Here is a 12,127-nt window from a genome sequence, read left to right on the forward strand (position 1 = left end):
TGTTCCCCATAACTGGATGAATTCCTGGAAGATCCTTTCATTCAGTTTATGTTTGTGAGGGTCTGTTCTAGTCTTGTATGTCACAAAAATTTGCTCTGATGGAATAATAGATGCTTTTTGACTTAAACCAATCCCAAGCCATTATATCCACCCTGCAAAAAGGGTAAGACCTGGTCCACCCCATTTGTTTATGTAGTACATTGCTGTGCTGTTGTGTGTAATTACCTAAATAGGTTCTGGAGATCACAGACGATGAAGAGATTTTGTGGCATGGATCACAACTAACATCTCTTTGAAACTTGTGTGCCTTTGTTTGTCTGAAGACTTCCACAGGCCATGCACCTTTACCACCACAGAAACTGCTCCCCAAGTGAAATTTGAGGCATCTGTATTTATAGATTGACTTGGACAGGAGGAGAAACGTGAAGACCTAGGTTTTGAGCCATTTGCAGTCTGCACTAGAGCACTTCATTTTTTTATACAGCATAAAACTTGAGTCTGAAATTCCAAAGGATAAGACTGTCAGGTCTGTTTGTTTTTTCAAAGTCACTGAATTTTTCTTGTGTGCAACCTGGTGAGGGGAATCATAAGAATATTACCAGCTATGAGCCCTAAGATCAAGTGATATTTTCTTGCCAAAGTCTGGGACTGATTGAAAAAGCTCAGGTACGTTTTGAGATAGAAATCCATTTTTTCCTGGGTAAGAAAAATGTTTTTTTTTTTTTTTATTGAAAAGTGTCCAGAAGGCATTCCAGGAATACAGCTCTGTGTGACAGAGTCAAGGTGGATTTTTTGAGCATTTATCTGGAATCCCTGATTGGAAAAGAGAGAAGTCCAAGTTAAGGACTCCTGACATTTGAGAAAAGACTCTGTAAAGATAAAGAAGTTGTCTAAATAAGGACATATGTAAATACCTTGCAGTTTTCAATGAGCTATCACTGGAACCATGCACTTTGTAAACACTCTCGGAGCTGTAAATAACCCAAAGGGTAATGCAAGGAACTGATAATGTGACCCAGACAAAGAGAATCTGAGAAATTTCCTGAAGACTGTGGCTATGGTGTTATGATAATAAGCATCCTTTGGATATGATGTTACCATAAAACTCAAAAGAGTGATGACAGATAATAGACTGTCAAGGGTCAATATTTTGAACTTTTGTATTTTCACAAACAGGATTGAAAGATCTGGAACTGGTCTCCATGGAAACTCTTTCTTTTGAACAAGAAACATCCTGGAGTAGAAGCCATTCGCCTTTAATCTAAAGGCATTGGTTCTATGATGCATAAGGACAGTAAGTGTTGAATAACCTGAGGGAAAAACATTGTTTGGTTTGAAGGGTGGAGAGGAATTTCCCTGAAGGGAGGTGTGTGTATCTAGTGCCAACTGTAACCTTCCTCTTATCAACAATGAGCTTGATACAATTTATTACCTGTTTCTGGGATTTATTTAGAGAGATGAGATGGGAAGACTGCTACCACAGTCATTCTTAATGTTTAAACTGTCCCCTTTTCTGAAAGACTCCATGTTTTTGTTGTTCCCATCTTGCCATCTCTTTTTTTATTACTTGTTTGCTAGGAGGTGGCAGGGATTGCTTATTTTGCCTTTTAAAGGGAGTAGTGGGTTTGAAAGACTTGTAATAGGGACCTGAAAAATCTTAGAAACTCCTTTAATTATTTTTTCTTTTTTATTGAATTATTTGAAGAACTGAGTAGCAGAAGGACCAAACAAAATACCTTATCTAAATCCATCTAGCCATCCACAACCCATTTGTTTCCCATTTTTACATATGGGGTCATGGTGTTACATCAGTATTGGCAATCATTTAAAGCCAGTATTCACACTACTAGGTGGCTAGCCCTGCCATGTTTGCCCTTTCATACCACAAGCATTGACACCTTAGTGTGTCTAACTTACCTATTGCATGTCTTTTAAATGCTGGAAGAAACTGGAGCATGCAGGGAAAAACCCACATGAACACAGGGTGAACATGCAAAACCAGTAAGCCTAATTGCTGGTAAGCGGTGCTCTTCCCAGAAGCCACCCCAGATGAGACTCAAACAGGAGCATGTCTTGTTTTGAGGTGAACACTACCCACTGCACCATCATGCCACATATCCTTACCTAAACTTGAGTTTAAAATCTCAGACAGTACTTCATCAGAAAACTTTTGGCTACTTACCTACGCATAGCTCTTCAAAACCATATCAGTAGCAGTGGCCCTAGACACAGTAGCTGCACAATTATACACACTCTTCAAAGCATGTTTAGATACTTGAAATATATTAGAAACAACAGGATTCTGAGAGGAGCTACCTTCTGAAGGAGGTGTGCCAGAATATTCCCTCAAACAGTCTACACAACTAAGACTAAACTTCCACGTGTGCTTGGTAGTTAAGAATTCTGTATGTTACAGTAGAAGAAGAGGAAATTCTCTTACTAAATCTGTCCAATACCTTATCTTCTTTATCCATAGCAGAAGGGTTAGTATTGGCTAAAAGTCTGTCTCCCTATGGAGAAGAGGTTGAAATGGCAGCTGGATCAGTTTTAATATGAAAAAAACAAGGATTTATTACCTTGCCTTTTTGGGGACTGAAGGTTGAGAGTCAGGGTTATTACAGGCAGCATTTAACATGTCATCTAAGGCTGACAAAATAGGTACAATGGGTATAGTATGTGGCACATCCACTTGTAACATATCATAGTACCTCTTCAGTTCAGGATGAACATCCACTTGTTCCCAGAAAAAATACATCATTCAGCCTGGAAATAGTTTCTATAAAGGAAAACTCCTCCAAGGGAGCTGGAGAGGGCCACCTTTCCCAGCATCAGAGTTTTGGGCTTGGGAATCTCCAAGAGAAGATGCTGTGTCTCTCTGGCAATGTCAGAATCCCCTGATAAGCTTTCCTCAGTAATTTCCTTATTGAGATTGTATTCTGGTGAGGATTCCTGCATTCCAGGATTAACAGCATTCAATAACTTCTTGGCTAAGTTAAAGAAATCATCTTTATGAGCAGACACTTTGTCCTCAGATGAACCTCTTTTTTTTCGTTGCAGGGACCTCCCTAGAAGAAAATCTACTTGGGGATGGCACTTCACCCTGGGCAAGAGGTTTCTTTCCCAGGCCATTCTGAAAAGAACCCCCCTAGAGTAGCTCCCAAGCCCAAAGAAGATGATTCTCCTATGCCTGGATAAAACACTGGAACAGCCAAAGAGGATGCAGCTGAACCCTGGTCCATGGTAGAAGAGGATGCAGCTGAACCCTGGTCCATGGTAGCTGAAGGAACTACTCCATCAGAACCCACAATGACAAGTGAGTGGTCTGAGGAGTAATGCTTAGCCAGTATAGTGTCACCCACTAATGGCTGGGACATTGTCTAAGCCACAGTGGTGGCAAGGGCTCTTAATTGTATTTTTTTTTTTTTTTAGGTATGACACAAGAAGAGCCAACAAGACCAGAGTAATTATCCATGCTGTAGCTATGGAAGAAGCCTGATTGCTGGTAAGCAGTGCTGGAATAAGTCAGTAGGAAAATTAGATGTCAGACAAGTGCTCAAAAGCAGCATACACAGTTACAATTTCCCACATAGTGTCTTTCAAAATAAAGCACAAGCAGTACACCTTTACTACAAAATGTGTCCCTAAAACTTAAAAAAATAAGACCTAGACGAAAAACAGCATCTCCTGATAGTAAACTTCCAATATTGTAAAAATCCTGTTTTTCTTGAAGGAGAAATACCACTTTTATTCAGCAAATAAAATAAATATTTTCTTAAATGAGCAATAGCTTGTGTGTGTAAGGGCTCCCCTATGGGGACTTATCTGCCAGAAATAAAGTTTGATGTCAGTTGATGCTCCTGTAAGAGCTGCTGCTTCTCAAGGAGCCAAGAAAGTACTGAAATTACCTATAGTCTGACTGCTGATTCCTTTCAAGGGACTAGCCAACAGCAGTCAGAGTGTAGGTGTAGGAGAGAGCTAGAGCTTTGTGAAGCTGGACAGTTGTATCCTGGGCAGGATACAACCACATAGCGAAAGACTGCTGCATAGAGAGAAAGTACAGTTGTGTAAGTTACACTTACCCTTAACAGCAGATGTTTGACTTCATCACTGCTAAAGTAGCCTTTAGGCTACATGGGTTATATCCTGCCCCAAGACACAAAAAATGGCCAACTTCCAGAAGCTCTGGCTCCCTCTCCCTCACTTCCACTGCTAATTGGTCAGCCTTGAAGGGAAATCAGCAGTCAGAGCAGAAAATCTTCAAGACTTTCTTGTCTAAAGGTTAAGAATTAGCATACTCATCTTGAAGTAAATAAACAAGAAATAACCAGCAAAGTATTTCCCAATAAAAACTATGCACAATGGGAGGAGAGAAAAAGGTGATTGCAGCTACTACAGCAGTTAGGAATTTGAAGCTCTACTGTTATGGGTAAGTGCAACTTACACAACTGTAGTATGTTCAACATCCCGCTGCTGTATTAGCCTTAAGACTATATGGGTAGATTACCAAAGCCTACCTAATCTGGGAGTGGGAAGTATGTGAATCCAGGAATCCCCTGGAGAATGGTCCTAGGAAAGTCAATCTTGGATCTAGCAAAATAATCAAGTTTAAAATGTCTTACAAAGGTATGCAGAAGGGACCATGTAGATGCCTCTAGATATTTTTTAGAGTCCACCTCTTTCCAATACGCCATCATAGACAAGACCCTATTAGACTGCACCGTGATACTCTCTGGATTAGTAAGGTGGATATAACAAAAGGCCATAGCTTAGGACAACAAACTAGAAATAAGTCTGTTTTGACATTGACTGTCTGTTCTTAGTCTCAGCATAAGAAATAAATTGCTCTTGGCTAATCTCTCATACACTTTCTCCATTCTTCTTTCTCCCTCCTTCTTTCTACATGCCCTACCGTCCAAAGCTTCCTGTAAAATCATTGTTTATCTAAACCAATGCTACCTAAGTTTAACAAACAGCCCCACAATATTCTTCTCATCTATTAATCCACCCTCCATTTCTTATAATTATGCCATCACTGTACCTCTATAATGTGAATAACATAAACACCACATAAATTAAGATATAATAATTATAACTAATGACTATATCATAAAGATCCTTCTACTCATTTGCTCTGATATCCTAAGGCCAGATTGTATTGCATGTATTACAGACACACACACACACACACACATGTATATATATATATATATATATATATATATATATATATATATATATATATATACGATTGTCTGTTCTGCCAACGTATAAAACTTGCTCAAAACTAAAACCACTTTTTAAATCCTAGAGATCCTACAATAGATTGTATAGATATCCTAAGACCAGGTTATATAACTAACATATGTCTGACTATTTCTAATAATGTTTCAAATACTGATTTGCGTTGATTCTTCAGGTGTAACTGTATTAATTTTTTTATTTATGTACATTGTAATATTTTTTTTTATATTTTATTTTCTGTGTACATTGTAGTCTGTACTATTGGAGCTTTTCTCCCCGGGCCTCCGCAGAAAATGGGTTCTTCTGACACAGTCGGACCATACCGGTAAACAAATGTCAAATAAATAAATAAATAGCTGCTCAGCTTTTTGACAGGACATAGATATGCCAAAACAATATATGAGCTGCCTATGCACATCCAGGGTATGTAGAATGCTTTCTCCCTGGTTCTGAAGGCCAGGATAGAACACTGGGAGATTGATGGCTTGGATCAAGTAAACTCTAAAATAACCTTGAGCATGAATGAGGGATTTGGTCTTAATAATGAGTTTAAAACAGATGTTTGACTGCATTGATTTTTGGATTTTCTACATTTAATGTCTGAATATTTCCATTACTTTTTGATTTTAGTATTATTATACTACAGTTTGTTGTATTTTAAACTTTATTTTACTGTAAAGTTTCTTTTTCTTGAAGTCTTAAAAGTTGTTGGCTAGGATCATTTAGCAAACATTCTTTTGTAGTCATTGATTGGAGTGGAATTAGAGCTAGCTAATTAGTGGGAGGAGCTGAGAAACAGTTTTCTTATTTAAAGTATTTACCTGCATTCCTCTTCAACTACAAGAGCTCTGAGTTTAAAACTGCTGTTTGACTGTGTGAAGTCCCCACTCTGGGCCAGTAATCAAGGAGCCTGAATCCCCACCACTGACATTGGGAAAAAACATTCACTTGGAACAAAAATGGATATACCCAGTATTTTCAGACATTGCTCTCTGTATCATGCACAGTTTCCTTAAGAGCATGCAGGGAACACACTCATTCCAAGGTCTGGATTTCTCTCTCTCCCTCCAGGTCCCCAGTAAGACTCCCCACTTGCACAGCTATAGAGTTGAGTCCTCAGCCAAGTGTTCATGTCAAGTCCTCCACCACTCTCTCTGTGAAACCAGTGCTCTGTGTCCCTGCCCCAAGCAGCTGACACGCACACACACACACACACACACACACACACACACACACACACACACACACACACACACACACACACACAGACACACACACACACACGCACACACACACACACTCTTTGAGAGTTGATTTTTACGCTCGCGCACACAGACACACACACACACACACACACACACACACACACACACACACACACACACACACACACAAAGGAAAGGCTGGTACAGGTTTACTAGGTATGCCCCTCTGCCCAGACTATAAGGTAGTTACTGCCACCAGACATGCCAAAGCCAGCTACTCTAAGGCTCTTATAAGGGTACCCAATTATACTGAGTGAAATTAATATTAATACAAATGATAATGTTTGACCAATGTAGTAAGACTTTCAGGAGTGACCAGAAAGTCACCAAATAGATGTAAGTACTCTCAAAGATTAAAATATTCTCTAAAGGAGCAGGCACTATGAAAAGTTTAAATATATTTAATAATAAATAATAAAAAAACATGAAAATACTAAATACCTATTTACAATAAACACCACCAGAGTTTCAGACACAAGTAATATTAAAATAACACAGATGAATAGATTCAAATAGATAAAGAAAAAAAACAGTAATTAATTAATCTCACTATATTTTTCTGACTGATTTAAAGAATTACTATTCCCTGGTTTACTTACTAGAGTAAGGCAAGATGAAGTAGGTGAGGGGTGCTTCTTTATCAGGTTTCAAAAATAGAGTGCAGTGAGACTTCAGTCTCACTTAATACTGAAATATCATTTTTAGTGATGGATTACAGAGTGCCATCACATACATCTGGTCATCTGACTTCTGGTTCCCATGCTATCCATTTTGGCTAGGGGCTCAAAGGAGTTAGCACATATGTGTCAATAATAAACACAGAGAGCCTTGCTAAGTCCTGCTGCAGCTCCTGGAAGTCATAAACAATTTCAAACCTCCACCCTTCCAGAGTAACAACTAGTTAACCCCAAAGACAATACAGAAACCTTCCTAGTCAGACTTTTTGTCTCTGGCTGGATTGAGAATTGTAAGATACAATCTTTATGGCATAAATTAAGTTTCAAAATCAGGTGGATTGAGATTATCCTCTTCTCTTCCAGTGTCCTTTGTTACAATATATACTTTTCAACAGTTACAATAATACATATACATGTCTTTGTCTGTCCAGCAGGACACACTGTTGATACATTTTTAACACAAGCAACTTTACAAATACATTTTCAACACAAGCAACTGTACAAATCAGTTTGATATTCAAATAACATACAATTCTTTACTAAATTCCAGCTAACTTGTTGGTAAATATTACACATCCACTGTCCTACTTCTCCTGGCATAGCTGGCAATACCTCACATCTTCACAGGCCGCATTGATTTTTACATTTTCTACATTTAAGGTTTGGATATTTCCATTACTTTTTGATTTTAGTATTATTATATCATGGTTTGTTGTATTGCAAACTTTGTTTTACTGCAAAGTTTTTTTCTTGACATCTTGGTGCCTTTTTAGCTGCCTATCCTTCCTGTAAATTAGAGTTTGCAAGCCCCTTAAAGTGCTATTTCTGCTGGACATTACTAGCTCAAACTGATAAGGCAGTTCCAGTAGATTCATAAAACTAGAGTTAGCCTCTGTTTCATATTATCCATTGTCAGCTAGTGCACACGGCAGTTTTCAGAGCATAAATCTGAACAGTGTATTGTTGCTTTTTCCATTTTCTTTATTTTAACCAAATGTCAACTGTTTGCATTTTTAACTTGGTCTGGGGCCTTAGTCTTGTAGTATCTCTCACAGTATTGGGAGAATTGTGAGTTGCTACAAGATGTTGTTGTTGTGTCTTTCAGCTTTTCCCGGTTGGAGTCGCCACAGCGGAACTCCGGTTTGCTAATGATTGGCAGTTGATTTTTACGTGCCGAGTTGCCAGCCCTGATGCACAACCTTCAACGAAGGTACACCCATTCACGCATGTCTCCACGCAGAAGACGCTCTAGCTGAGAGTCAAACCGGACAGCGTCTTACTGTGAGGTGACAATGCTACTGCAAGATATGAGCCTGATTTATTTCATGCCTACTGCTTTTTACTGTTTGTATTGTACTTGTTCTGGGAACTTATATTTGTAATATAACTCTTACTGAGACAACTATGAATTGCTGTAGGAGCTGAGCCTCATTTATTACATTACTACTGCATTTTTTTTCTGTCACATTTTACTTAGTCTGAGAACCTTAGCTGTGCATTATCTTATCACTCACAATAGTGAGAGAATTGTGAATTGGTGCAGGATCTAAACTTTATATATACACATTTATACTACATTTCTACTGTCTACTGACTGGATTCCTCTCTAACTCATCTTCCATAACCCCTGCTGAGCTGTGCTGCAATGGTTTACAGTGCCCTGCATAAAAGCAGGCACCTAGAGTTGTAATTGTTCATATAAAATCTTCTTTGCTATTTTCTCAAGTATCTAGCTGAGTGTAGAACAGCTAGTTTGCCAGTTGAGAAGCATTACTCTGAGAGTGTTGTTTCAGATCAATCCCAGACCTCTCCTTCCTGCCCAGCAACTCTAAAGCTTGATTGTACCACTGATTATAGATCACATAAAAGAGGATCCACAGCCACGGATGTGTACTTTCCTGCTGTCTCTGTAGCTAGTCTGGTGGAAATGGGCACCTTCAGACAAAATGTAGCAATCTTATCATGTTTACTGACAACCACCTTATTCATAAGCAGACTGACACAGTATGTAAGAGATGTAATCACACTATGTCTTTAGAAGTAAAGCTTTCGCATACAGACACTGATATATCCTAAGAGGTTGGCAGTAACAAACAAACACACACACACACACACACACACACACACACACACTGCACCTACTTTGGATCAGGTATATAAACGTACATATACTGAGGCTTTTAAATGCAATCTACTCAAACCTCAAAGGCCTCCCATACACTGCCCTCAGCAACCTCACACTGTACAAAAGACACACTCTCCAGGAGACATGCAACCACATCTCACAATTTTTCAACCTCTAAACCTATAAGGCAAACTACCACACAACCAAATATATTGGTCATTGGCAACTCTATTGTGAGACACACTGATGCCCTCATCACCAGGTTGAGCAACAAGACAGTCACGGTCAGTTGCTTATCAATGGCAATGATCCAAGGCAGCACACATGCACTCAGGATATTGAACCATAAGTACCAGCATTACTCTGTCATAGTCCATATGGGTGCAAATGACCTGAAATGTACCTCCCTGGACTACATCAAGAGAGGCATGATAAAGTTTTCAGATTATGTGTCCCAGGCAGGTATGAGCCTAGCACTGAGCAGCATTCTACCTTCTCCAAGGATGACACCACAATATAAACAGAGGATAATTGACTTTTATGATTGGCTTAGTTACTGATGTCGTTCTAATAGGGTCCAGTATTTTTCAGCTTAGGAGGATATGATCAACAGGCCATGCTGCTCTGCTAGGGATGGTCTGTACCTGTCCCCACCAAGCTTTCAGATATTGGCCAAAATATTATCCACCCCTGTAGTGACTTTTTTAGGCAATGCCAGTCTGATAAATCTTCCAACATAGTAAAGTGCACACAAGATAAACTACAGGTGTTACTGCTACTAATGATAGGAATCTCAACAAGAACCTCCACTCCCTGGAAGGACTTCTCACCCTGGAGAGTGTTGACATCTTTGCAGTTACTGTGACATGGTTCAAAGCTATAGAATGCACCCTGACAATACAAGGCTATAATGACTTCCACACATTTAGACCAGCTACTGCAAAAAAAGAGACAAGAGATAGATTTGCATCAGTCTACATAAAAAGTAAGCACACCTCAAGATTGGTCAAACAATATGACATGCTTATGCTACTCATGTCCAACTAACCTTAGGGAAAGTCCAATAACATATCCTTGCTAGTTATAGGTCCCCGTCTATGACCCAGGATAACCATACCACAAAACTGAATGTATTGGAGTCACTCACAATTCAGCCCAACACCGTATTCAAGGGTGATTTCAACTATACCACCATAAACTGGGTTACATACACAACCACTAACATGCAAGCTGAAAGATTCCTGGATTTTGTCATTGCAAACACCCTGGAACAGCTAGACTGCACACTACTAAAGGTGCAAAGATCCTGGATCTGGTATTCACAAATATGAGGGAACGTCGTACCCTCCCCTTGTGTAAAGTCCTCACTGGTCAGATCAGATCACACAGCAGCTGAATTCCCAGCAAACTCCAGAACCTTTAAGAACTCTTCCAAGGCTAACCATTTCCTATTAAGTAAAGGCATAGCTAAATTCCAAGTGTCCCCAAATTCAGAGAACATGGTGGTCTGCGTGGAAATGTTTACTGAAATCATGTACAAGCATGTACGTAACTGCAAAGAAAAAGAAGTCACATACTTACCATAACATTCCATCTGTGTTGTTGATCTTCATTCTTCTTCATCAAGTGGGCTTGGATCTAATCGATCGGACCTGACTCAGCCAATGCTAAAGCTCACAGTCACCAAATCTCTCAAGCTTCTCCCTTACCTAAATTGCACCTATCCAATTACCTCAGATCTTGTTTGCTGCTACATAAGCATAGGAAGATTAAGAGAATTATGAAAAAGCCATATCCAGACGTCATTTAAAAAAAAAAAAAAAAATAAATATATATATATATATATATATATATATATATATATATATATATATATATAGGTTTATTATTTATTAGAACGGAAAAACATTTTCCGATCAAATAAACGAATAGTAATACCTAAAGTAAAAAAAATAACGTTGACAATGTCAAACCAAATGCTCAACACATTTGACTCGACATTGTTGTCGAAACCACCACGTGATAGCCATGTAGGAGCTGATATAAATCAGACTCCTATACGACAAATCACGTTTTTGCAGGGGGGCAAGCCCCCCTGCACCCTCCATGTGAGGGACTGCACCCCCAACACCCCCCATCTTATATATTCTAACTCCGAGATCGCACTACAGTGGGGATGTGGATGAATTTCCACTCCCCACTGTACCGCGATCTCCGTGCAGATAGTCAACTTACACTTATGCAAATGCAGTAGTGCATCCGCATAGTGGAGTCGACTATCTGGTTCACAAATGTTTGTGTGTTCGACATTCTGATTTTCGGCAGATTGCAGCCGACAGAATGTTGTTCGCAAAAACGTATGTAAACCATATATAGATATAGATATATATATGTATATATATATATATATATATATATATATATATATATATATATATATATATATATATATATATATATATATATATATATATATATATATATAAAATATATATATATATATATATATTTTTTTTTTATGGAGAGAAAAACCATGTAAACACTTGTTCCTCCAGAAGCCATAGGATGGGGTTTGGTGGGAGGAGGTGAGTTGAAAAATGATCGACAACACAGATGGAATGTAATGGTAAGTACACAACTTCTTTACCTGATGTTGTCAATCTTCATTCTATCCTCAACAAGTGGGACAGCATCTCTAGCTACCTGTATCCAGGGTGGACTCAAGGAAGGATATTCTTGAGCACCACAGAACCAAATGACACCCTGCCTCTGCAGACCAGATCCAACTTGTAATGACTGACAAAAGTATGAGTAGTAGC

At 38.8% G+C, this 12,127-nt stretch overlaps 1 protein-coding gene across 1 annotated transcript in view; it reads right to left on the bottom strand.

Annotated features, from left to right (window-relative positions):
* Positions 1-3,534: 3,534 nt before the first annotated feature.
* SLC9C1 (solute carrier family 9 member C1) overlaps positions 3,535-12,127 on the bottom strand; it is a 3,253,894-nt gene continuing 3,245,301 nt past the window's right edge. The window contains exon 25 of the mRNA XM_044066060.1: positions 3,535-3,641. Within this exon, the coding sequence (XP_043921995.1) occupies positions 3,535-3,641 (107 nt within the window). The remainder of the gene's footprint in view (positions 3,642-12,127) is intronic.

The sequence above is a fragment of the Protopterus annectens genome, chromosome 3.part0, assembly GCF_019279795.1.
Source record: "Protopterus annectens isolate FY-2018-M chromosome 3.part0, PAN1.0, whole genome shotgun sequence".
In the NCBI taxonomy this organism is placed as follows: Eukaryota; Metazoa; Chordata; order Ceratodontiformes; family Protopteridae; genus Protopterus; species Protopterus annectens.